This window comes from Orycteropus afer, unplaced genomic scaffold (assembly GCF_000298275.1).
Source record: "Orycteropus afer afer isolate SDZICR_OR568_19922 unplaced genomic scaffold, OryAfe1.0 scaffold00057, whole genome shotgun sequence".
In the NCBI taxonomy this organism is placed as follows: Eukaryota; Metazoa; Chordata; class Mammalia; order Tubulidentata; family Orycteropodidae; genus Orycteropus; species Orycteropus afer.
The window spans coordinates 7,377,186-7,405,180 of record NW_006921644.1 but is presented as its reverse complement, the minus strand read 5'-3'; the positions used below and the strand labels follow the sequence as shown (position 1 = coordinate 7,405,180).

At 45.7% G+C, this 27,995-nt stretch overlaps 1 protein-coding gene across 1 annotated transcript in view; it reads right to left on the bottom strand.

Moving 5' to 3' along the window:
• Positions 1-27,995, bottom strand: part of CDH13 (cadherin 13) — a 1,199,128-nt gene that overhangs the window by 717,790 nt on the left and 453,343 nt on the right. The window contains exon 4 of the mRNA XM_042780725.1: positions 18,040-18,248. Within this exon, the coding sequence (XP_042636659.1) occupies positions 18,040-18,248 (209 nt within the window). The remainder of the gene's footprint in view (positions 1-18,039; positions 18,249-27,995) is intronic.

The window sequence follows — 27,995 nt, the reverse complement described above, 5'->3', positions numbered from 1 at the left end:
TTTTTTTTTGGATATATCCAAATTTAGGACTATTATATCTTCCTGCTGGATGGTTTTAAGACAGGGAGATGCCCCTCATTGTCTGTAGAAGTACTTCTTCCCTAGGTCACAACAGCACAGCCACACCAACTTTTTTTTTTTTTTATTAACATTTACAGGGTACATTTCTTTAAATTCTTTAATTTTGAATCACTGCAGACCCTTACGTTTAAGGTACATCTAATTTAAACAACATATGGTTATTGTTTTACAACCGGGTTTAACAAGCTTGAGTTTTCATTGGAGTATTTATCAGTTTACATTCCTGGGTTTCTAGCCGACTCTCCTACACTACACCTGACCTGGGTAAATCCTCTCTTTGTGAATAATCCCTCCCTGAATTAGTCCCATCAGAGTACGTCTCCTGGTACACAGAGACTGTGAAAACAAGTCCATAGCAAAAGTCAAAACAATAAATAAAAAGTAAAGGAAAAGTGGAACCTTGTGACTTCTGTTGACCCCTCCATTAAGCCACGAGGCCGATTCCACTCCTGGGTTAGCCTACACCCGCAGCTAGAAACTCAGGCACCTGGACATTTTAACTATGACTGCCGTATCAGGCCAGTCGGTGGTAATTCTCTCTTTACTGGATAATATTATTCCTTACTTTCTATGTGCCAAGTACATAGAAGTTCTAAGAACTTCACATAAATTATCTCTTTCAACCCACATGTTAACTCCAGCAGGTAAACACTATCATTATGCCCACTTCACGGACAGGAAAAGTTAAGGCTTATAAAAGCAGAAAGAATCTGTCCTAAATCACAAGGCTGCGATTTGATCTCATGACATATGAGTGAGTGACTAAACTGTTAAACGTCTCACCTTATGGCCTCTCTCTTAGCCTCCATGTAGGGAAAGAACCACCAGGCTCTATCTTTGGACCTTGGCTCGATCTATCAAATCTGTTTATTCTCCAAATGCTCCTGCATAATCTGCATATTTTAGTAACCGCTGCTGATGATCTGTGTTTTAGATGTCCTTTAGGTAAGGCTTTATTTCTGAAAGTTCTGGTTTGGCTTTTCTGAAAGTCCTTAAATGCCTTATGGGACTTAATAGTGTATTCTCTATAAAAAATATGGATTGCAGTTTTCTGCCACATATGGTAGAATTCAGGAAGAGATGAAAATATATGAACCTGAATTGTTAATCTTACATCTTATTTCTATAAGATGCTATGCTTTTTCTCACCAAAGAAATGGTGGCAGTTTGGATTTATAACAATGCATTCAGAAACCTTCAGGCTTTATAACAGAAAATAATGTATCATTAGGCGCTCTGAAAGGATAATGAAGCATTTACTACTTCTAGCTCATTTTAGGAAAGGTTTCTAGAAATAAACATTAACTCATATGGACTTGGCATAAGGATCATTCATGAAGTAAGCAGAGAAGGCATGACATAGTTAGCTGCCTGAATTACTGCTCTATAAATTATTCATGCATCTAATTTATCTCGCCATTTTCCTTCTCTTACATATCCGACTTACTCTCATTTCCACATAACAGGAGAACACTCGCGTCAACAAGGACAAAGCTAACCAGAAAATAATTAAATGGTTGACCAAAGAAGCCATAGTCAAAATAAATCAAGCAAAGAAAGAAGCCCTGGAAAGAAGGGCTGCATCTCACCTAGGAAACAACATTTTTGGCCTTGGGGATTTGAAGACTTCAACTTCATGAGGTAATGGGTGGTGCCAACGGTTAAGCCTTCTGCCAGCAACTGAAAGGCTGGTGGTTTGAACGAACTCAGAAGAAAGGCCGGTGATCTGCCACTGAGACACAACGGCGCCCAGGCCTCCGCTGAGACATAAGGGGCTCACCGGGAGCAAAAGTGACTCCAAGCCAACGTCTTTTCCTTCTCCCCTTTTTAATGAGGTAATCAAAGACACTGCGGGCACTGCAGCTGACACTAGAGCTGTACGTGGGGTGGTGTCAGGAAGCAAGAGACACGGGTCTGCCAGTGTGGTCAGTAAGCGGAGATTTGCGGAGAGATGTCACTCCAGGTGCTGACCCGAGCACGTTCATCAGGATCTGACCATTCCCCATACCAATAACTGTCAGCTTTAACATTCATACAAATTGCAAGTATATCATACCTCTGTGGCTTTTCTTTCCACGGTTAATTACAGATCTCAAAAAAAATGAAAAAGAAATCCATAGCAACTGGCTCACTTGTTGGCATGTAGCATTTCTTCACTAAAAATATACATTAGTAATTAGAATCCAAAGGCCCTGCTAATATCACAACTCCTAAACTGGTTCTGATCCCAGTAACCCTGTGCCCGACCTGCTCACAACATCCTTGAGAGACAGATGTGGAAGAGATGGGAGCATTTTCAGAAAGCACAGAGGAAGAATACCTTACATTAGTAAAAGACTGACCAGTGATTGGTGAGTGGTGAGGGCTGCAACTGACACAGCCAGGTTAGGGTCAAGGTGAACACTGCTCAGTAGCGAGCCAAGTCACTGGGCCTTTGAAAGGGCACAATGTGTAACCTGATGTCCTTTGGGAAAGCAGCTCAGCAGTTATGGACATGGAGATCAGATCACAAGGAAAGGAGGTAAGACTTAAGAGAAAAAGACTAAGCCCAAGGCTTCCTCATAGGCCAGCTGAGAGGAAATGATCCCTAAACCAGTGGGGCTGCTGAAATGGAAAGAATGTGAAAACTATGTGGGACACAGAGAGAGGACAAGTATGGTAATTGATTTCACAAGTGATGAGACAGAAAAGACAAATCCAAGGTGGTGAGCCTGGACACCTGGGAAGATGAGCATGCTAGTTCATGAAAGATGGGACCTGGGAAGATGAGGTGTGGATATTTAGGAGGGTAAGTGTCTGATACACACACACACACAGTAAACTTGAGAGGCACTTAAAATATGCAGATGGGGATGTCCTGCAGGGAGACAGAAGTGCAGAAGTCAAGGTGAGATAGTGAGGTATGGGTTTGGAGATATCCTGGAAAGCAGACCTTTACAGTCACTAGGTTTGGTGACACAGTGGAGGGCAGTATAAACAGCAGAGAATAATTAAGGCAGAAACTCCAAGGGACATCTCCAGTGGGAGAAGGTTGGCAGCAAGAGAGGTTGCCACATGTATGAAGCATTGGAGAAGAAGGAGAGTTAAGTGTCTTGAAGGCAAAGGGAGGGGTGCATTTCAAGATTTCCAAATGCTTCAGAGAATTCAAGTCAGACTGGGAAGAAGACAATTTAAGGAACCCAAGCTCCAGGCCAGTTTTCCATGGCCTTTAAAACAGCAATTTCAGCAAAATACTAAGGGTAGGAGGCTCATTCTGAAGAATTAGGAAAGCAGTGTGATGAATTTGAGTGAAGACTATTCTTTCAAAATTTGGGGGTAGAGAAAAACAGTGGTATGAAGGTGAAACAGCTCTATGGAAGTCCGTTTTAAGATGGAAATATGAGAGCACATTTTAAAGCAGAGGGGATGATTTAGAGAAGAGAGAACAAATGAAGATGTCAGATGGAGAACAGGTCAATTTAAAGCAAACAGAGGCAGAAAGCAGTGGGCTCAAACATGTAAGTCCAAAAGAGTAGGCACACTCGGTCTTCCTCTAAGAGGCAGGGAAAGGGAAACTGAGAGAGCTCCAACTAGACAGCAGAACTTTACATCGAAGGAAAACATGAGGCCAGCTGCAGGAAGCTAGGTAGTGAGTAGGGCTCGCTGCTGAAGGTAAATGGAGAAGACTTGGAGTGAGATTCAAGCTGATTGGCAATAAACTAATGATGAATAATTACAGAGTAGAAATAAGGGCAAGAACCTGTAGAGAAGGAGTTGGCCCAGTTCCATGACAGTGAATGCCTCATCAACCAACTCCTTCTCCCATCTGCCCCATCCTGTTTTCCTGATTAGTTTTCTTTTTGCCTGTAAAACCAAACCAAACCAAACCCACTGCCACTGGGGTGATTCCGACTCATAGTGACCCCCACTGGGTATCTGAGGCAGTAAATCTTCATGGAAGTAGATTGCCCACTCTTGCTTCTGCAGAGATACTGAAGGATTTGAACCACCAACGTTCAGGTTAGCATTCAGATGCCTTAGGCTCTGTGCTACCAGAGATACTTTTTTTTTTTTTTGCCTATATAAGGGGCTTAATATGTATACATACTGAGTATTGCTTTGCTAATTGCAGTCTGCCTTTGTAGATAACATAAGTCCTTTTTGAATATCAAAACCATCATCTAATTAGGATCACCAACCTGGGAAATCTACATATTCAATAAATAAACATGTATTCATATTTCATCCCCAAATCATGATGGAACCAGTACATTGGGGCTATGGATTGCAACCAGAAACCACTCTCCAGGTAGACATGGATTGTTTTTTTGAACTCTTTATAAACAGCTGTTCAACTCATCTGAAAGCACCTCACTTACTAATACTTATTTCTTATTTCTCTATTTTGACAAAAAAGAGAAGATGTTTTGCTGAATTCTTTTTTTGAACAGTCTGTGAACAAAGTAGGGCACTAAACTGTACTAGCTATAAGACTTTGGGTAAGTCTGTAAAAGTAAGATATTATCTGCCATGGTGCTAGAAGAGGAATTGTCTAGGTTGGATGGCACTTAGATTACAAAGTGGTCAAAAAAATGGAGTCGAGTATGTCAGTGGTCTCAACCAAGGTGCAGGACCAGCAACATTCCGTCCTGTTGGACACGGGCTCACTGTGAATTGGAGCCAATGTGACAGCGACAAATACCAATACTGTTGGTATACCAGCAGGGTTCCCTACAGTGGACAGATTTCAACAGAATTTCTAGACTAAGACAGACTATGAAAAGAGCTGATGATCTACTTCCAAAAATTAGCCAATGAAAAGCTTATGAATCACAACAGAACATGGTCTCCATTGGCTGCCTTTGGACACATCATATGAAGCATCAATTTCTAGGGCAGGAGATCATGACTGCTGAAGGAGAAGGCCAGCGCGCGACAGAAGACCTGCCGTGAGGTAGCCGGCACACTGCTGAATATTTACTCAACAGTGGACTGGATCAGGCCCAGGGATAAAGAGGATAAAACAGGACAGGGCAACATTTTATTTGGTTGCATGCAGGGTTGCCAAGAGTCAAGGAAGACTCAATAGCAGCTAAAAGCTAAATTAAATGATAGTCCTTTCTGTAGAGTTGTAAAGATTAAGTGGTTCAACCTAAGAAATCTCCTTAGTATGGTGCCTGGAATAATAAACATTGGCTATATTCAGTATGATTAACATAATATTAATTCTGTCTCTGGCATCTGTAAAATCATTAAAGAGTGTTTGTTCAGTGCCAGGTATTGTGCTAAGTGCTGGACTGGTACCAATGAACTAGTCAGACGGAGTCCCCGTACTTGCAGAGCACAAAAACAACAGTGACGTAATAAACCAACACTATCTGAGAAGATTGTGTGTAGAATTTGGAAAAAAAATAAAATAAAATAATAGAGGTGGCAACACTTTTCCTGCATTTCTTTTTCTTTGATTCAGTTTCTGGGCCTTCTTTCTTGCCTTCTTTTTTCCTCTTCGGAGAAAATATTACCCAAAGGTCTGAATGAAAGTGGAAATCACAGGAAAAGAAGGGAAATAAGACTGATGGCTGTGCTCTTAGGGGCTAGGCTTTGGTGCCAAGAGCCAAACTGAATAAGGGACAGAGAATACAAAAGCAGTCAAGCGTCATCTGTGCTGACCAGGGTCTAAGAGAATGGACAACACAGGAGCAGACCGTGCATCCTGATCAGCTGTCTCAGCTCTCCCAACAGAGGCGAGCAGCGCAGCGGAGTGAGCGAGATGGCCAGAGGGTGGTCTTTAGAAAAGCCCGTTACAGTTACCCATACTGATACCTGGGTCTCTCGGAGAACTGCTGTTGTTTTAGTTCCGTACCTTCAAAGGAAGTTGTAAGAAGTCCATGTTAACGGGGGCCCAATTTATTGACATGATAAGTGGGTTGATAGACAACACACACCTTTTGTCAAAAAGATTTTCTGCAAAAAGATCTAACCTTGAAGGGACCATTGTTTCCCATGACAGCCATGAGGCGGAGGAACAACTATGTAGATCATGGAAAGGAGAAGCCCCTCTTGGACCACGGGACCGATTTTCTCTGACTGACGGAAGAGTCCAGCAGCAGTGGGGCAGATGCTCTAACATTCCATTCTGAATTGTAATGAAGCTGGAGAGGAAGGGCCAGGTCAATGGGGTCAAAGGAACAAACTTAGTGCAACTGAAGGCCGCCTCTGGGTCAAGGAAGCTATTGTGGGGGTGGTGCTGGGAAAATGGTCTCAAGATCATTAGTCCCTTGGCCTTCAGGAGTCCTTGAACATGCATTATTACTCAGCTCCCTAGGGGAGCACTTCCTCTGCAAAAGGCCTCTCCAGTTGGCCATGTTCTCCCATCTCTGGAGACTGGGAACTGTCAAGAGCTCCGAGGCACCATCTTGGTCTGCATATGAAAATTTTTACCTATGCCTAGGTCCATTAGTGCACCAAAATCTCAAAATGCGTATGAGATCTAACACAATGATTTTTTTTTTTTTTGAGTACTGTTTTTTTCTTTGCATGACCAAGAAAGAAGAGCAAGTGTTAGCAAAATCTGTTTTCTATTTAAAACAAAAAAGCAGCAGCTGTCTTATATTGTAATAATGATCTCTCTCGATCTCTCTCTCTCTCTCTCTCACACACACACACCCTTGCTTTCTGACTGTTACTGCCTCTTGCCATATCAAGAAGCAGTTTGGTGAACAAAAATATCAGAATTCAGGGATGCAGGCACTTCTTTTTAGGGTAGCACCCTTAGAAGGTATGGAGTGAAAGGAAAGAACTTCTAGTTTTGTCAATAGGAGCCAGAAAAAAATAAAAATAAATTAAAATGCAGGCAGGCCATAGGTGCCATCAGGCTGAAAGTATTTGCTCTTTGTCCATGTGATACCTTGAGATTAGACTTGCCTTCTTGGATTGGCCTGAACAAAGCAGGTTGAGGCGAATACCATCAGAGGAGTGGCCCAATAGGCACTGCTACCCTGGCATCTGCCACAAGTCATCCCCATGCTACAGGAACCACACCCAAAGGCATGGACCCAGTGTGGGTGGAATGGAAGAGATGGTCGGCTGAGGTCTTCAAGTTCTTCTTTGCCAACTTTTCTCCAAATGATGAGACTTTAACATCTGGGTGAAGAGCTGCCATGTGACTGGCTCATGTGCCGGGTGGAGAAGGATGGGGTAAATGATTTCCCTGTCTCCATTTTCCTTGGTCACCTAAATTGTGGGTATTAAAGGACCAAATGGAGAGAATGCATGGTCTGCACTGAAGATCATGCTCTCTCATCATTGGAGCTGTAGCTGCTGCTGCCAGAGCAACGCTCATCAGGGCCAAGTCTTCCAAACGAGCAGCCATGCTGACCAGCAATGCCCACAGTGACTGAGTTAACCCCTAAAGTACCCCCATGGGGCTTACATCAGAGGGGAGTTTAAAAGAGAGGTCATCACTGTCCCTTTGCATTTAGAGTTTACTAGTATTTGGTTGGTGGTGACAACAACATATAGGAGGTTAGAAACATAGCAGAGAATCTAGAAAATGTCCATATTATCACATTATCTTACTGATCACAGAAACAAAGTGGAAATGACCTCTGATTACAGTATCCCATTTACCTGAAGAGTCCCAAGCAGCTATTGGCAGCTAGCTTTGGACAGAGCCCTGAACTTAGGGAACCACTGTGGATTTCAATCCTGGGCTGCCACGTGACCAGCTTGGTGACCTCAGACCTGCCTCTTGACCCCTTTGCATCTCAGTTTCCTCACTGATGAAACAGAAACACCATCATCTGCTTCCAGGTACTGCTGTGAGGATTAAATCAGTTAACATGAAAATAACATGTGAAACCATTTTTCTCAACAAATGTAACACATTTTAGTGATATTTCAGCTGGCCTCTGGGACCGTGGAGATGAGTGGCACAAGGTTCCTGGATTGAAGAAGCTGTAGCCTAGGAGACCTTCATATTTGGAAAACTTTTACTGTTTCCATAAGAGTCTGCTCCCAAAGGTTTCATTCATCAGGAGAGTTCTCAAAACCCACCATGACACAGCAGGGCTTGTTCACCTACTTGGAATTTCTATAGGAGTTTTGCTGAGTTCTGATCTTCGTTTCTAACCACTTTCTAACTTTCCTGTGTTGTGACATAGTGCCTAAGGCACTTGACTGCTCACCAGAAGGCTGGTGGTTCAAACACACCAGCGACTCCTCGGAAGGAAGGTTGGGCAATCTACTTCCGTAGTGATACTGCTTCAGAAACCCAAGGAGGGGCCGCTATGAGTCAGATCCTACTTGGCAGCAATGGGTTTTTTGGTGTGTCATTTCACAGTCTTACTAGAGGAGAGGAGAGCAGTGTTACCAAACTACCATGACCACCTAGAGGCAGCAGGTGCAGACTCAACTCCGAGGTCTACAATGACTGCTGAACAGTGACATCAGCTGTTCCTCAACTGTTCCATGCCTGGTTCCCCCACAGCTATAAAACAGGAACAGTATTGCCAATGCTATAGGCTGGCCACTAGGATCAGGAATAAGATGGGGAGGAGAGCCTCGAACACGATGTCCCAAAGTGTCGTTGCTGTTGTTAGCTCCACTCAGCTGGGCGTGACACATGGCCATCCCATGCACAACAGAAGGCAATGCTGCCTGGCCCTGTGCTGTTCTCATGACGGGTTGTCCCTCAGACCCTGTGAGCCCCAGGGATTCCCATGGCTGACCCCTGGATGTAAACCACCAGAACCTTCCTAGTCCATCTTAGTCTGGAGGCTCTGCTGAAACCTGGTCTGCGTCCTAGCAACACACAGCCTCCACGGACAGATGGGCTGTGGCTGTGCGCGTGCAATGGTCAAGCATCAGACCCAGGTCTCCCATATGGAAGGCAAGGATTACACCACTGAATCACCTACGGCCCTCATGTGTGGTAGGTACTCAGTAAATGGTTCTTTCCAGTCTTCTTTTGAAATATATAAATGTCCATGAGAACTCCAGAGCTGTTCTGTCCAATAGCTACCCACTAGCCACCTTTGCCTATTAAACGTTTGACATGTGGCTAGTCTAAATTGAGATATATCTAAGTATGTATTTTGAAGACTTACTATGAACACAAGAATGCAAAAGATGTTCCATTAATAATGTTTCCATGGATTACTTGTTGAAATGATCCTGTCTTTGGTATATGGGGTTAAGTGAAATATATTATTAAAACTAATTTGACCTTTTTCCTTTTTCACACGGCCACTCCTCGGAAGGAAGGTTGGGCAATCTACTTCTGTAGTGATACTGCCTCAGAAACCCAAGGACGGGTCGCTATGAGTCGAGTCCGACTTGATGGGACACAACAACAACAACAACAACTAGAAAATATATCACACATAAAACCTGTGACTCTCATTCTGCTTCCCTGGACCACATCAGTCTAGAATGTGAAACCTAGAGTTTTGACAGGCCAAAGAGCAGCCAGTTTTAGTACTGGACTTTCATGAGATCACTTATTTTCCCCCAAAAAGCATCTGATTAAAATTAGTTGTAATTTTCTTAGATTCTGAACCAAAAGCATTTGGTTATCTACTTAAATCAATGAAGGGAAGGATGCCTTTCTATCTTAATTAAATAGCATCCTGGAACAAGCACTCGTAAACATAATATTGTGGGCATGTGTCAAAATGTAACAGCCTAATGTTCTATCCTAGCCCCAATTCTCAAATCTGTACCATAATTTTGGCACTGTATATTTTCTCCAATTTGGGTGACAGTTAAATGGATACTAATTTTCCTTAATAGTGAGTGGGGAGGTTTTCATCAGCACAGGTCCTCCACAGGTATGTCAAGTTCTATACTTGTTAAATCAGTGCATATGAGGTGCCTACATCTTTAACTCACCACGTCTTTATGGCCACAGTAAATGCACAGATAGCTCCTCTACTGAAATGGTTGTAAAAATTTTTTTGAGGGTAAGCAAGATCAGTGTCAATGACCAGCTCAACAGACTCCATGTCACTCTCAGTCGATGTGCTAAGGTTTTGAGACAAGGAAATTAATTTTACTATAAGCTGGTTTCCCTCATCCTTAGACACGCTCTTAGCAACTTAAATCAAAACAACCGTGTGGCTGTGTAACTGGTTTCTTGGTGGTTAGATGATGGTAACAGTGGCCAAAACTAACAGAAAGGATTGAAATGGTTGGCTCAGGTTGATAAAAATTAGAACTCATTCAACTAACAAGTGTGCAGAAACGTTTTTGTCCAGAGTGTGGAATGTAGAATCATGGCAAGTGGAAAACGAACAGAGAGGTGACAGCCCTTCCCTGGGTCTGTGAGAGAAAAGTCAGTGATCTGTAACTGAGATGTCTTCCATTGGCTGGGGTCTGGATGAGATATGATGTTTACAGTTATCCCAGGTACCCACTACAACATCCATGCAAGGCTTGGCTATTATTCCCAGCCAAAGTACCTCTCATGTAGCCACCACCCATCTGTCGGGGGAGCCTTGTGTGTCGCTATGGTGTTGAACAGGTTTCAGGTGAGTTTCCAGAAAGGCCCACTAATCTGCTTCTGCCAGTCGATGAAAACCCTCTGGATCCTAGCGGTCTAATATGCAAATAATCAAGGCACAGGACCAGACAGCACTTCAGCTTGTATTCCGCGCGGTCATGAGGAGTTGGGGCCAACTCAGCGGCAGCTAATAGCCACTGCTTTTCAGCCTCCAGCCCCAAGGTTTTCCCTGGTGTACTTAGCAAATATATCAGGAAATTCTGGAAAGTGGTGTATTTCAAAGTTGTAAGGCTGCAAAAACAAACAAGCAAACACTGCCATTGAGTCACTTCCAACTCAAACCCCCATTGGGTTTCTGAGGCAGTATTTCGAGGCAAACTGAAAAAATCAAACTCACTGCCATCAAGTTGGTACTGACTCATAGCGACCCCTCCTTGGGTTTCCGAAGCTGTATCTGTATGGAAGTAGATTGCCCAACTTTCCTTCCAAGGACTGGCTAGTGGGTTTGAACCTCCAGCCTTCTGGTTAGCAGCCAAATGCTTTAGGCACTACACCACCAGAGCTCCTGTAAATCTAGCCAGGTGATGAAAAATTACATATTTTTATTTGAAATTAAGAAAAAAAGTCAACTGTTACTCATAAGTCATTCTTTTCTCTGGCTGTTGTTGTTATATGCCATCGAGTCGGATCCAACTTATAGCGAGTCCTCCTTGGGTTTCCAAGGCAGTATCACTACGGAAATAGATTGCTCCACCTTCTTTTCCTCTGGTTATGTCTCTTATTTTTTGGAGCCATTTCTATCTTGGTTCTTGAAATTGGATTACAAACCAAGATGCTATCTTTTAACTTCTGTGCTTATAGTGGCAATGAACTACCAAGACAAACAAGCCCGAAGGGTAGCTCTTTCCGTTGCCATCATGGTTCTCCCCTGTTTTATTTTTCAAGCCTTTTCAAAATAGCAAAAGGGGAGAAATACTCTACCCGCCCCCCAGCTTAATTTAAGCAATTTGATTAAGAGACCATTTCCTTGACTGGAAGCACCAGGTATTGACTTCCAGTTAAGAAGCAGAGATTGTTCATAATTAATTTTTAAACACTGCCAAGTCTTTTGGTGTTGATTAAATGGACTCATTAAAAATACTCTTCTCTCTTGGAAATTTAGTTAGTGTCTCACACAGATTAAAAACCTGGTGGCCCTGTGGTTAAATGCTGGGCTGCTAACTGAAAGCTTGGTGGCTTGAACCCAACAGCCACCCTATGGGACAAAGATGAGGCAGTCTCCTTCCATAAAGATTACAACCTTGGAAACCCTGCGGGGCAGTTCTACTCTGTCCCTAGGGTACTATGAGTCAGAACTGACTTGGTGGCAATGAGTTTTTGGGGGTTGCACATAAGGTGAGGATATGAGGAATGGGAACATGATGACTTAGACTCACCTATAATCCTCAATTCCCTATGAATGGCTCATGTGTTGGATTTCAGATGTCCTGGCCTTGGACAACAGACTGTGGCACCTCAACATGCCTAGTTTCTCAAAGAACCTTTATTACAGGCCTGGCTCCAACTACACATTGTTGGGGAGTAACTGACATTTTAATGACATTCACCTCAGGCAGGGCACCATTTAAGGGCAATGCGTGTATTATCTCATCTAACCTCACAATTTTCCCACGATGCGGAATCTACTCTTATTCCATTTTACAACTGAGGAGACTGAGGCAGGGCTGGTAGATGCAGTACTGTGTGTCGAGCCATGGCAGTCTGGCCCCAGGGCAGGGCTCTCAGCTTCCCTGTGGAAGCCAAATCCCTGAGTGCAGGGGCTCAGAATCAAGATGGGCAGAGCACACGTCCATCCACAGTGCAAGTGTGGTGCAGTGATGGGAGAGAGTCAGGCAGGGTGCTGAGAGGAGCATGTGGACACACATCTAACAAGCTCAGGGGCAGTCAGAGAGGCTGCCATGCAGAAAGGAGATTTTACTGGGTCCCAAAATATTCAAGGAGCTGGCCAGATCAGTTGTGCCCAACTGTGGACCAGTTGGGGCAGTGGTGGAAGGGACACAACCCAGACAGAGGGAACAGCCTGTGTGAAAGGCAGGGAGAGCCTGGCTAACTCAAAAAGGACAAGTGGTCTGGTAGGACTGGACTCTAGAGTTCAAGACAGGGAGTAGGGAGAGAGAGTCTCATTCTACTCATCCATTTATGCCAAAGGCATCTGCTGAGAGCTGATGATTCAGCGGGGACCACGCTGGGTGTGAGGACACAGCAGTGAATGGGAAATGGAGGGAAACCCTCAAGGACATGGATGGACACTATGGCCACAGCAGTACACTCGTATTGATAATCATGAACATGGCACAAGAAAAGGCAATGTTGCCTTCCGTTATACGTAAGGTGCCATGAGTTGGAGCAACTCAATAGTGACTAATGCCAACAGCCTGTGAGCAATCATGACTCTCCAAGGAAGACTGGGCTGTGGGGGGCTTCAGTTCCACCCCTGCCTTGTTTGTGAGGACTCAGGTGCCTGGGCCACAGGACTCTAAGTTCTACGGGTGCTCTCAATGTGCACTATCATGTCTCAAGATGAAGCTAGCAAGCACCATTTCTTCAGTTCCCAAACTGGAAGTCAAATTTCACTCCTACAAGGCCCCTGATGCTCTTACCACTCCTACAAGGCCCCTGAAGCATCAAAATTCCTCCCCAAGACACATGGTCATAGAAGGTACATCTTCTTACCTCAGAAACAAAGAACAAATGGTACTCTTTTGGCTAGAAAATGAGCTTGATTAGTCCAATTTACAGAGCGGGTAAAGACATCTCCATATAACTAATGAAACAAAGAGCTTTGTCGTGTCAACCTTTGAATTTCTGTATATAAGGGTTTTTTTTTTTTTTTTAAAGGCAGCTTCCTCTTATTGTTGTCAGGCGATGAGAGACGAGGAGACGAGACAGCTGAGGAGGGGACAAGTCACATTCTGTCCAGGGACATTTTTGGGAGTCAAGCTCATCATTACCTTAAGCAGGAGAGGAAACCCTTTTGTGTTAACCTCTCTGCCCTCCATAACAATTCCTCCAGGCCCGATGAAAGACTAGGATGAAACCATGCCTCAGCAGACTCGGCTCTAAGGTGATCTTACATAGCCCAGGCCGGTACTGGATTCCAGGCGGCCCATTAAAAATGCAGAAATAACTTCAGAGTGTGCAATTAAACTGTTCACAGCAGACTTTCACAGATTCACGGAGCAGCCTTTCCAGGTGAAACAGGTCACAGGTGGCAAGTTAAACATGAGACACGTCCCTTCATTAAGGAAGAGCCAGGCTCTCAGAATCACTGCTGAACTGGGCTTTGTGGTGGTTATATTTACCTTAGAGAAACCTTCCTTTCCAAACAGTGACCTGAAATGAGCAGCTAGGAAACTGTTCCCCTTTGGGTTACACTAGGCACCCCACTTGCCTCTCTGATTGCATCTTCTCTTTCTTTCCTGTGGCTTGCTTTTTTTCTCCTGCCCCAGATCCTGATTCTGCCTCATAGTTTGAATGAGTGTGCTAGCCCCTCCCACCCCTTAACCTTCCCCTTGAGGTTCCCAAACAATCTCCTTCATGAGACCTGTCGTCTGCAGTGCCCCACAGAACAATCCATGACTCTCAGCCCCATTTCAGCGAGGAGGACACTGAGCTCCACTGACTTCATCAACTTGCCCAAGGGCACACAATTAGAAAATGGTGAGGGAGAAATCTGAAGTCAGTACATCCAACTTCAAAGCAAAGCGCTTAGCACTACGCTCTTCTACCCCAAAACCCTAACCTAAAGACCCGTCCCATATCCTCCACTGTCTCCTGGGCATCTCTACTGAAACGTCCTCAGGGGTCACCAATTCAGCACACTCAAGCCAACCAGGATGTCTTGCCCTGTGTCTCCTTTCCTGACTGGTTCAATTCATGTCCACCCTACTAGGCAACAAAAACATAGAGCCATCTTCTCTCTTTAACTGCAACCATAAATATCACACACTGACCCTTGACTTTCTTCCTGTGAACCATGCTTGCCATCTGTGGTTTCCCTCCACTGCTGCTCCTGTTGCTCTGACTCGCCCTTCCACCCCCTGACTCATGGACAGCGGCCACAGTAGGCCAGGTGCACAGTCTCAGCCTCCCGGCTTGCAAAGCAGCAGGATGAAAATAGGGATTTGGACAGAAAGGCCAGAATGTCAACCTCATTTCTGCCAAGTTCAGGTTAGGGGAGCTTGGCCAAATTCTCACAGTTGTAGGAAGGGGGAAGTAATACCAGCCATCCCACAGGGAGGGCATGCTGTTAGAACTAAGAGGTTCCAACCAAACAGGTTCTCAAACAACAGTGGCCGCCAGTGCTGTGATTGTTAGCTCCATTCTCTGCCCACTTCGGTCAAGATCACTGGACAGATGCCCTTAACCAGCACCACCATCGTGCCCACTCCCCTGAGCAGGAGCCTACAGGGGTCCCCTGTTGCCACATTGGCTAAGTGGCGAGCATTATATCTACATCTGAGATCTCACGCAATCTCCACGAAGACCTGGGAGGTAGTATTATCATCCTGGTTTTATAGGTGACAAACTACAAATGGAGGCTCAGAGACGTAAAGCGATTTTCCCAAGGCCAGATAGGGAGGGGTACATCCTGTGGGGAACTGGACTACTCTTACACTCACGGGATGCTCCTACCGTTCACTCATGGGACGCCCCTAACAGTCACTCACGCAACATCCCTAACATTTCCTTGTGGGAAGTGTTAGATCCCGCTCAGTCCTTCCCCTCGGGGAAAGAAGAGGTAGCACGGGGGAGTGGTGGAGGTATGGGTTCACGTCTGGGCTCTACACCATGTGCTTTTCACCGTGTCCTTCAGTCTCCTTGTGTCCTGATCTTCCATCAGGAGCAGCTGGCTTGTAGGATTGTTGGGCAGATGAATGAGGTGGCATCTGAAGCCCACTGAGACTACTGTCCAGAAGACAGTAAGTACCACCAACATAGTGAGTACCATGTACTCAGTAAGTACCACATATACCGGGAGAACTTACTACACAGGGAGTACCTCCTACTCAGTACGCACCACTTCCGTGTAAGTACCACATAAGCATTGGCCATTACCACTAGTGCAGCAATCCATGACCTCTCCCTTCTCTGAAGGCACAGAGCACTGATCACTTTTGCCTCCATGCGTGGTCCTTCATTGATTCACATGCTCATTTTCCCTTCCCAACAAAGAGTTAAGCTTACTCACGTGCCTATTAATATCTTTCTCTCGTCACTGGCCTGCTTGGCCGCACACAGTAGGTCCTCAAAACTACCCACTGGATTTCTAGTGAGGCCTGTGCTCTCCTCAAAGAGATTCTTCCGTTTTCATTTTCGCTTTTACTTTTTTTCCCTCACTCTTTCACGAAAGACACCATTACCAGGGCATCCTCACCAGACCTGTTTTCAAACCTCAGGAAGTTATCGCAGGTAGAGAAGAATGGCCCGATGTGTTGGAGTCTGGCAGAGAAGCCTCAACCGTGCTTTAGAGAAGGAGCTATTGCAGCCAAGCTTGTTGGACGCCGCAGATGAAGCCTTGGGACAGACAGCAGCTCACCGGGACTCGAGACCTGCACTTCCCAGCTGAGTCCCCCTCATGGGCCCTGGGCCTCCCAGCCCTTCAAGGGGATGCCTGTATGAGCACCACCCGGCATCCCTCCTGCTCTGCTGTAAGCGAAGCACTATGACATCATCTTTCCTGGATTTAAAGACAACCCACAACTCATGATGAGCAACATCCATCTACATACATCCAATCCCACACATAAAACCCCTTCACACGACCTTCCATACTGCTCACCTGCTCCTAACCGGCACACTGTGGTACACATCCCAAACATTTTGCTCCTTTACATCTGCCAAGTCTTTTGCACTCTGTGTTAGTGGGATGCTGTGAAAATGAACTGACCGTGTCTAAGAAGAGAAAACCTTGTCTTTGTGATGCCCACGTGTCTCAGGGCATGCAACAGTGTTCTATTTTCTTTGAAAATGTCAATAACACTCTGTGGATTCTTTTTTAGCTTGCTATCCACACTTGCTTCAGGAATCTTCAGATACAGAAGCAAACTACAGCATCTCTCTAGTCCAGGGGCAGAAAATAGACTCTAGCCCCAGCAACACCTTGAAATGATCAGTGACAGGAGCTTTTAAAACCACAGTGCTGAGTAAGAGCTCAGGCCGAGCCAGGGCTCACCGGCAGAGTCTTGTGGTGGGGCAGCAAAATCCAGCACAGGCCAGGTGGCCAAGCAGGACACACATGTGCCACTGTCTAGCCACCCTTGACTGTTTAACCCCTTGCGTCCCCAGAGGAGCAGGTTCTAGGGTTCTCTCAGGTCACCCGGCAGCAGTGGCAGTAAAGCCACAAGTCGCTGCAGGTGCAGTCTGCTGCCAGCTGTGCAGCTAGGCTCACTCCCCGCCCATGCTCCACCAGTGAGTAAAGTCAGAAGATGCAGCAGGGTTCTGGGGAGAGTGGCAGACGGAAGAAGGCAAGGAGAGTCACGGGCTCGGAAAATCTGGGGAGCACCAGACCAGGAGGTGGCTAGAGACACAGAACTGAGGACCTATCATGATGGCTGTTACGATTTGCCAGGGTCTACCTGAGTCTCCCTCTCCTTTTAATCAAGAAGGCACATTGTCGTTGACCACCTGGTGAAGGAAGAGGTGAGTCAGCTGCAATAAAATGTGTCCTGGTGCAATCAGGATGACAGTGTGTGGCCTCATAAAGTGAATGCCCATGTGTGAGAGTGCAGGGTTCAGCAGGCATGCAAATGTGGAAAGGAACGGGCATGGGTGCATGACTAAGGAGCAGTGTCGTATGCAATGGCTGCCTTGCTGTGCCACTCTAGTGGGACACCATGGTTCTTGTATGCACAATAGTCACGCCCTTTTCTGATTTACTCTGAGTAACTAACTCTCTTTAGTCTCAGCCTATATGTTTCAGCTGGCACTGACTTTCTCCTGGCTTTAGGAAAATGCACACGACTCACACATAGCCAATCAGAGCATCACTGCCTGTTGGACACTGTTTCGTTCAGGGATGGGCACCTGACTGGATGAGAACCAGTGTCAAGCTTCGGTTGGTGTTATCAGGAAGAGATTCTCTCGCAGGAGACTTCAGACAAGGAATGAAGTGGAGCATCTGCACTGGGATGTAGGGAGCAGGGGGTGACTGCCTGAGAGAAAAGCCAACACGAGATGGATACCCATCACACTGAAGCCATCAGCTGGACACTGGTCCATAACCATGGCTGGAGGCAGAACACCCCTGACATACTTCAGTTGCATGAGCTGATAAATTCTGTACTTTAGGTTTCTCTACTTTGCAACAAGAAAAGAATCTCAGCCAAGGTAGCAAGCCAATTAACCATTTTCCCCCCACAACACACAGACCCCGACGTTCCTCCTTGAACTCAGCTTATGCCAAGCAGTTGCATTACCTGCAGGGAGCCCTGGATGTCTTTCCCTCCGACGATCATGAGTTCTGCCATGTCTTCTGCATGGGGTGTCCGTGCGTGGATGAATAGAGTCCTGCCCACTGCAGTGACATTTCTCAGGGCGACTAAACTGCCATCGCTGTTCACCTTGAAGTATGGGCTTGAGACCTCATAGCGCAGCTTGTCATTTCCCTTACAGTCACTGAAGGTCACTGCAAACAAACACAATGGTGACAGTGTGAGTAGGCTGTGTAGACCAAACCTTGAGGTATCTGGTCCACTGAGTGGACCACCCCTCCAGAGCCCATACGTACTGCCCCTTATCCTACAGCAACCCCCTTTTCCTCTCACGGCTTTGCTCATGCTGAAGGCTCCATCAAGACACGTCCCTTGGAACGTCTCCTGCTCCAGGTAAGTAGTAAGCACTGAGGAGGCAAAGGTGAGCAGGAGGCAGCCCCTGGTCTTGGGTGACGTGGGGGACATGAACAATCAGATCGGCAGAGTGATGAGGAGGAATGTGACCCAGTCCTGGCAGGCGTGAGGTGCTGTGAGAGAACTAAGAATGTTGAGGAACACACGGTCGGTTATATGAACTGGGTCTTTAATATGAGCAGTAGATTAGAAGGCCCACAGAGGGTGGAGAACATTCTAGGTGAAGGGACCTATGTGTGCAAAGGCATGGGGGGGTGGTTAAAGAAAAAATAGATTCTGGGAAAGACAAATAACTTGGTATGCTTGGCTCAGAGGCAACTTTGAGCTGGGGCTGAAACAGATGTTGGGGAGTTGAAGGGTAGGCTGGAAGTGAAGCTGAAACGCCCTGTAGCCTGGAAGACTTTTACCATGGAGAAGGTCAGGATCAGCTTTTTGGTTCCACAGGCAGTGGAATGACAGCTGCTCAAGTGCCCCTCTGACCTGGCGCCTCCAGAGCTGGTTAGCCTGTCTGTCATGATGGGCACTTCAATGCTTGGTGTGTGCTTGTGTCTCTGCCTGTGTGCCCACCCCCAGACCCCTTAGCATAAACGTGCACTGCTGGCTTTGTCCCCAGCACTTTCCCTTTCTTAGCTCTCTGCTGAAGTGCCTCGTTTACTTGTTTAGTAAACTTGTAAGTGAATTAAACATGGGTACAATATACAAACGGGAGCTCTGGTAGCATAGTGGCTAAGGCACTTGACTGCTAACCAGAAGGCTGGCAGTTCAAACCCATCAGCCACTCCTTGGAAGGAAGATGGGGCAATCTACTCCCATAGTGATACTGCCCCGGAAACCCAAGGAGGGGTCGCTATGAGTCAGGTCTGACTCGACGGAACATAACAACAACACAAAGTGTACAATCAGACAGTGCCACCAGAGCTCCTTCACTCAGAATGTAGTCAGTGAATTCACAAAGCGAGCACACGGCATGCTCAGCACTCAAGAATCCTAACACCCAAGAAGCAAAGGATTACCAGTCCCCCACCAAGAGTCCCCTCATGTCCCTCCCCAAATAAAATGCCTACCGTCTGCTCCAGAAATGACCACAGTCCTGACTTCTAACACCATGGATGAATTTTGCCTGGTTTTGAACTTCATTTAGGCAGGTGTAGTCTGTCTGGGTTGTGTCCACACGTATGTGGACGCTTCTGCTTGACATTGTGTGTTGAGACTCATCCAGACTGTTTCAAGTAGTAACAATCTACCCTTCTTGACTCTATAATACTCCATCCTGTGACTAGGCTGAGTTCGTACACCCATTCCAATTCCACTGCCCATAGGTGTTTGGGCTATTCCCAGGTTCACCTCCCACAATATCGCTGCTGGGGACATTCCCAGGTGTGTCTCCCGGACAGCATCTACTTGTTTGCATTCCAGTAACTCCACAGGTCCTGGTGCAGAATTGACGCCTTGTAAATATCTGGTGAACTAAACTGATCTCCTAGCAGGGGGATGATGCTTCCAGTGATAATGGTCCTATTAGCTGCTGCTAATAACAATCATAAAGGCTGACGCTGATGGAGCAGTTTCCACACATGAGGCTCTGTTGTTAGCAGTTTCTATACATTCTCCTATTTAATCATCACAATGACCCTATGGATGGGATGTTATCTTGGCCCCTTCCCCATATTTTATAAATGAAGTAATTAAATTTCAGAGAGGGCAAAGAAGATGCTTCACACACACACACACACACACACACACAATACATCTGCGTAAGGACTGGACAGGCAGACCTTGTTTGATTGAGTCCTGCTTTATTGTGCTTTGCAGACATGGCATTTTTACAAATTGAAGGTTTGCCAAGCAAGTCTATGGCACCATTTTTCCAAAAGCACATGCTCACTTTGGGTCTCTGTGTCATGTGTTGGTCAATCTCATAATATTTCAAACTTTTTTGTCATGTTATACACACTTTATAGACTACAGGATAAAGTCAACATACATTTTATAAGCACTGGGAGACGGAAAGATTAACCTGAGTTGCTTCACTGTGATAGTCACTTTATTGTGGTGGTCCGGACGAAACCCCCATGTCTCTGAGGTCTGCCTGTATGTATAACTACACTAGATACATTATAATAGTCCTACTTTAGCTTTCCTGATCCAAGCACCTATTTTATTTATTTATTTATTTATTTTTATTAGGATTTGGGTGAAGATTTACAGAGTAAATTCACTTTTCATACAGCAGTTCACATATACTTTGTCTCATGTCATTGACCAAAATTTACAATGCAGCAGCTCCCCTCCCACTTCCTCCCCATAGTTACCTCCTCCCAGTGTCCATCCCTTCATACTCTTCTGCACCCTGAGCTATCTCCCTGTGCATAAGCAGCCCTTCCTTCTCCCATGATTGTTCTCTCCAGGGTGCCAAGCACCTATTTTAAGCCTCTTGGGGGCAATATCACCCCAATGAGACTGCACTATCTCTAGGCCTCATTCTTCCCAGAAAAATGGACTAACTCGCCCAGCACCAGATACTCAAAGACACAGAGCAAGAACACATTGTCTGTCTGTCCGCCACACGAGTCCAAGCTCTGGGCCATGTTCACTCCTATGTCCACTTCCCAGGAACGGCTGGACTAGAGGGGAAAGGGCAGGTCCCACATCCTGACGCCTATGGGCTGCTCACAGATCCCTCAGGGGTCATCAAAGGTCCCAGGTGAGAGTGTACCAAGACATCAGATCTGCCTTCAAGACCTGACCCACCGCAGGCATCTGACATGTGCTAGCTTTCTGCCCACATGGCCTGAGTCAGCTAGAGACTGTATCGCTGGGTGTGGTTCATTTCACACACCACTTACAGACTCTGAAGCTCACACTTTAGACGGTGGTTCTTTAACACTGGCTATCCATTAGGATCACCAGGGGGACATTAAATAATAATAATAATAAAAAAAACATAGCAATGCCTGTTCATGCCCTGTCCCAAGGTCCTGGTACACACAATTGGCCTGGGCTGGGTTCCAAGAAGTCATAATCCATGCAAGTGATCCAGATGAATCTGCGACTGCCAGGGCCCAGGACCTGAGACAGCACGCTGCTTGTCAAGATGCCAAGCATCCACACTTCAAGGTCATTCCTGGACAGAGCGAAGGTTGGGGACTCAGCATGCCAGGAACTGTGCCCTAAGAAAGGGCATTGCAATGTCAGGCCTTCAAAACCCTGTCCTGATACTGCTAAGCGCAAGACTCCATGACTGCAGGAAACTGCCTCCCCTCTTTCCTCCTCCACGTCTTCATCTGGAAAATGGAAGCAAATGAGAGAGCTTACCTCACAGGAGCTGGCAGCTCTGTGGTGAGGATCACACTAGGTAATACGGCCTGATGACACAAAGCACTGAGAAAAGAATGCCAGCTATGGGAATCAGCGATGCCTTAATTTCTGTGATTCTGGCCCTATGGAGGTTACCTTTCCCTGCCCAGCTGCCTTCTCCCAGCTGGCATTCCACCTGTCTCCTGGGTCCTTTCACCTCTTTCCAATCAAGTTTCCCTGCTCCAGCCTGCCAGGCTATGTCCTGTTGCCATGGAGATGGTTACTGGTTACTATAGGCACCTCCATGGAGGCTAAAGAGGGGAGGCAGGCAGTCTGGACCAAGCCTTGTCCATTGCTGAGTCCTCCCCATTTTCTTGGGAAAGCCCAACCCTAGCTCACCTGAGAGGTGTGGAAGAAAAATGACGCCAAGGAGTGAAATGACAGAGCCCTATCCATAGTAACTCCACAAAGGTGTCTTATAGTCTTCAACAGGATGGTCTGTGCAGATCACTTCATAGAAATTTAAGGGACTATTCTTCTGAAAATAACAGCGCTATGGTGCCAGCTCCACACTCAAGACTGTGAGGAACCCTTGCATGATCACCACACGCTAGGGACTCGATTTTCCTCTCCGGAAACTGACACTTAGCGAGATGGAATGTGTTCTCTAATGTCAGCCACTGATATGTGTTCAGAGGAGGTACTCAAGCCAGGCTGTCTGATTCTAGAACTCACATCCCCCATCACTAGGCCAGGGTGCCTGGGAGGACATCTTCCTGCCTTTAATCATTCTGCTTCCAGCAAGATGATTTTGCAAAGCCCTCAAATGTCATCTATTATTTGCTTACTATTTTTCTTTCAATTGACTCACTTTTTAAAATTACATAAAATTGTTTGAAGCGAACCTTGAAAATACACATTGGAGTGCCAGGTGCATTATTCTAATACACAGTAAAACACATTTTAAAGACTTTTTTTTTTTTTTTTAAAGTGCTTGCTCTTGTATTATGAGTTGAATTTGTCCCCATAATACAGTGCTGAAAGAGCCCTGGTGGCGCTGTGATTAAGCACTTATCTGCTAACTGGAAGGTCAGCTGTTGGGACCCAGGAGCCATCTATGAGAAAAAAGATAAGACAGTTGGCTCCCATAGAGATTGACAGCCTTGGAAACCCTATGAGGCAGTTCTATTCTGTCCTCTAGGGGCATTGTGAGTTGGAATGGACTCCACAGAAGTGGGTTTGGTTTAGGCTTTGCTTGGGTAAAGATTATAGCCTTGGCAACTCAATGGAGCAGTTCTCCCCTGTCCTCTCGGGGTGCTGTGCATCGGAATTGAAGTGACGGCACACGTTAACAACAAAATGGGAGCTGGAATTCTAACCCTTCCACCTGTGGCTGCAGCCGTCACAGAAATAGGATTTTCTTTGTTATGTTTCCAAGGCCATACTTCAAAGTTACTTTTAAAAGCAGACACAGAGACACACACAAACCAGGAACGATGGACGCCTGGATGCACGCTCAGATCACCAAGAACCAAGGACATCTGGGGCTACCGACAAGAAAGAAATGAACAGGACTGACACCCTGATTTGGGCTGACAGCCTCCAGAGTCAATTTCTCTCACACCCACTTGTGGTATTTCCATTACGGTAGGTCTGGCTAACCACGATGTCCTTGTGGCCACTGAAGCCCTCAGAATGACACTGTTCCACCTCCCTCCGAGAAACGCTGGCTGGCCTGGCCTTCTCTCCCTGGCACCACTCCCGTGGTAGCTGCTGTGGCCATATGGAAATGAAGGATCTGACATACATAGGACACTTAAGCAACAGAGAAAGAACTCATCACACCCTTTTTTTCTCTTCTTTCTGGAGAAGGTGTGTCTCCTCCCACCCACGGTAATCACACTCAACTTTCCGACTTAAGAGGGGCCACTGATACCCTCCATCCTGCATCTTTGTCTCCCATATGATCAACGTGGTAAATACAATCAAAATGTCAGTCAGTTTCAAACTTTTCCTTGGAGACTGAGCCAGTGTGTGTTTCAGGGCACAGAGTTCAAAGAACACATTAATGATGAGATTGAACAGTGTATGTCTATCTATAAAAAAAAAAAAAAGTTTGTTTCTATAGCGACACCCTCCAATAGCTTTGAATGACATCGAGTGGGTTACTGAAAGGAAAAATTCTAATAAACAATTAAACTTGTGAACCAGTATTCAAATTCTCAGTATGAGGGGCAAAATGAACTCTCTGTACTTGTCTCATCCAAACCACTTCCCTAGTTTATTACTGTGGCATTTAAAATAGCCTGTGGAAAGGAAAAATTCTCTACGCAATATACTGTGAATGGGGATTTATGGAATCAATTGCAGACATCATTCTTCGAGATAATCTTTGAACACCCCAGGAGGAGAAAGAAGGAAGCCAAGCCCTCCACCTGGGGAAAATGCAAATTAGACAAACGGGCCCCACTCAGCGTTTCAATTACGCTTTCAGCGTGTTTCCACTCAAGATGTCCACTGGGCATAATGCAAATGTCACAAAAAGACAAACCTTAGCTGGGAGACAAAAGTGCCACTGAAATGGGAAGTGTGCTTTGTGAATAAAGGGATTTAATCTTCCTGACCTTGATCTTACGCTTTTGCTGTTTCTTTCTTTTGAATCTGATTCTTAAGAATGAAAACCCAAAAGGCATCGATTTCTTACCTCCTAGAAATGTGTGAGGGAACAAATTAAGCTGTTGTATGATCCTGCGAAACAGGGAAATACAGATGAACTGAATTTTATCTGCCAAGCTGGGAGCAGTCCTGCTCACAGAGATAACTCTGAGCCAATAGTGGGAATGTATTGTTTTAGCACGTGTGTCTCAGTCAGTCTGTGATCCACACACTCATGTTTCTGATGGGCAAATGGTCCTAACGGGTAACGGAGACTCTCAAAGATGTGCAAATGGGTCTGCTCCTAAGCCGACCAGCCTGCTGGAGTCGGTGGTAGGACTCTAGTTGTCTTACCAGGTGTGCAAGGATGTGATAAATGGTCTGTGCAAGCTGGTAATCAGGCATCCTGGGGGCTGTATCCACATACAACCACCTCACCCCCAAGAGGTATGAGTGGACCCAATGCAGGACTCTATGCTGGAAGGGCGAGTGCAGATAGGAAAACCAACAGTGCACGTGGTCAACACACTTGGCTGCGAAGGGAATGACTGGAGGTGTGGGTCCACCCTCAGACACCTCAGAAGAAAGGCCTGGTGATCTCATTCTGAAAGATCAGCCATTGGGGGGAGAAAAAAATACACACACACACACACACACACACACAAGAAAATTCTTTATGAGGAGAGATACATCAAATCTGCCCCCATACAAAAAGGGAAAGAGGCTTCCTCCCCCTCCCCTTTTCTCAGAACATTTACTTCAGAAAACTTGTAATTGTCAATTCTTTCTCTGCCTCTTTTAAATATACTCCACCAATCATTTCAAAGGGCTTTACATTAGCTCTGACCAGTCTGACAACTCGGGGATGTTTCTTAAGGATGTGGGAGCCATCTCTGAAATGTAACCATCAAGGAAGACATGACAGTTAAGTGAGGTGTCTGGCTCCAAATCAAAATCACCCACCTGTCATAGGGAGATGTGAAGCTGTATTATTTCATTGGATAAAAGTGATTAGCAAACACGGGTGGCTACCCCCACTGACCAGGTGAATGTAGAATGAACTATGTGTGACAAAATGGTGCTCTTACTATGAGGACCGGCTGTCTTTTGTCTTGAAGACACGTATGAAGTGGGTGACGTCTGCCTGGCTATACGAAGGGTCAGATCTGTGTTTGTGGCCTTCGGAGAGGCTGACTCTGATGCATCCCACCTGGTCTGACGCCCACTTAACCGTAAAATGGTTTGCATTCTCGTCTACCTTCGTGGAGAGCTCTTCTGGGCTGGGAACAGATTTTTTTTTAGTTATATTTCCCCAACAATTTCTATACACAGAAGAAGGTGAATCTTTTTCAGTGGGGTGCTGGTAACAGAAAAGGTCCTAATTTGCAGCATTTGCCAATTTCTGTGGTATAAATACTCTCAACCTGCTTGAATTCAAGCCACCAAGCTATCAACTGGGAGCTCTGGTAGCATAGTGTCTAAAGCACTTGACTGCTAACCAGAAAGCTGGAGGTTCAAACCCACCAGCCACTCCTCAGAAGGAAGATGGGGCGATCTACCTCTGTAGTGATAGTGCCTCAGAAACCCAAGGAGGAGTCGCTATGAGTTGGGTCCGACTTGAAGGCACATAACAAGAAGAAGCTATCAACTGGCTTGCAGGTTTTCTAAAATTTGGCAATGGACTGTCAGGATAACCAGTACTTGCAGCATACCACTCAGACTGGGCACTGCTTCTGTGCAGGACCATAGAAACTGTTTGCTCCCCTCACACGGGGGTGACCACACATCCCAGTATGCTTTCCCAGTCAGTCTAATGGAATTCAGCAGTTCCGTCAGCATGAAGGGCCTGAACAGTGGGTGATCGGCACATCCTTGCTGGAGTGTGGGAAGCAATGCCTTTCCAACAATTAGAAGAGCATTTAATCCAGAAAGAGCAGATGGACACTCCTTAGGATCTGGGCCATGTCATAATTGCTTTTCACATCACTCAGTATCCCACTGGCCTCCAGAGGTACCAACCTCCTCCTCAGGAACTCAGAGGACTTAGTCCAGAGCCTCTTTGGACCCACTCGAAGGGGAGAGACAGAAGAATTTCCTTTAGTTTCCCTGAACACTCATTTCTCAAGCATCCCTCTGAGTCAAGCTTTCTCTAATGTGTGTTCAGTCCCAGCTTACTGGGTCAGATTCCTGGGTGGCACGAGAAGTACACCTTCCAGCCCTGGTCCATTCTATGTTCCTGATTCCCTAATGTACTGGGCTGTGTCCTGGGCTCCACGTTGGCCTGCAGTCAGCACAGACCTTCACAGGACTCTGTAAGGTTCTGGGAGCCCTCCTAACCACGGCTGATTGGATTTTGCCTCCAAAGGCTCAGTAGATCTGATAGATGTGGAATGAACATAAAACACGGTTAATACCATCTCATATGTCGATTCTAACTTTGATAAAATAGAGTTTCAATTCTATCATGTCAGACAGAGATATCATAATGAATGATTTAGTCAAGTGATCTTCAGCACAAACCTATTTTTGCCACGTAACCCCTTCAGGCTTTCTCCTGGAAAAAAGACAGAAGCCATACGTGCTTTCAGGGGATTTTCTCTGTCTGCCATTAAAAACTGAGCTGCCCCTCTGAATTTAGTCTCTTCTGTCATTCTTACATTTTCCCCTTGCCATAGATTCTCGAAAACATGCCAGGTGGTTTTCTGACTGGGAGGAGTACATCACTTCTCCGAAAGGGGTTATCAACATCATGAATTCGTATCTTAAATTGGAATTACTTTATATAGCATAGCGCCTGACACAGTACTCACTCAATCCTGTTTGTTGAATGAATAAATAGCAGAATTTTAACTTGGCAGCTAAGCAAATTCGGAACACCCCAAACAAAACTGAGAGTGATGGCACAAACTCGTGTCAGTATTTGAGTAAGTCAATTTCAAAGTCACCCATTCAGCAAAACAGAAATCACGGCTTCAGCAAGTTTGACAATCACCAAGTCTCTGATTGACAGAGATTCTCCCCTGTGTGTTTTCCTAGTACTACTCCACATCTCCAACACAGCCCTTGGGTTTTCATTTCGATAGTGATTATGGGCACACAGACCCCCCTCCCTGTGAGGATCTCCAGGGTAGGTGAATGTCCCACCGCTGCCACTGAGGCCATTTGGCCTCACAGTTGGAGTTGTCCAGAGGCACGTTACAGAGTGTCCTGGCTGAGCCTAAATTAGGGTCCTGAGCCTGAGTATCCCTAATGCACAGGTAGCCCTGTGATTTCCAAGTATGTCTCCTCTGCCTTGAGCACATATTCAGGGGAGGAAGGGGCCAGAAAGAAGTCAACTTCTAATGCGCCCCTAGAGAAGGATGCAGAACCAGTATGATACTAGAGAGAAGGGTATTAGTTTCCTAGTCCAGTCCCATGATCCCATCCATGGATCCCATGGATCAACAAGTATGCCTCACTTTCCTGGTGTGCACTCTAAACATTGCCTAGAAAACAAATTTCTATATATTTTTCTAATGCTTTATTATAAAATTGATTGGGTTCTTTTGACAATATTTTGGCCCTAAGTCATAATT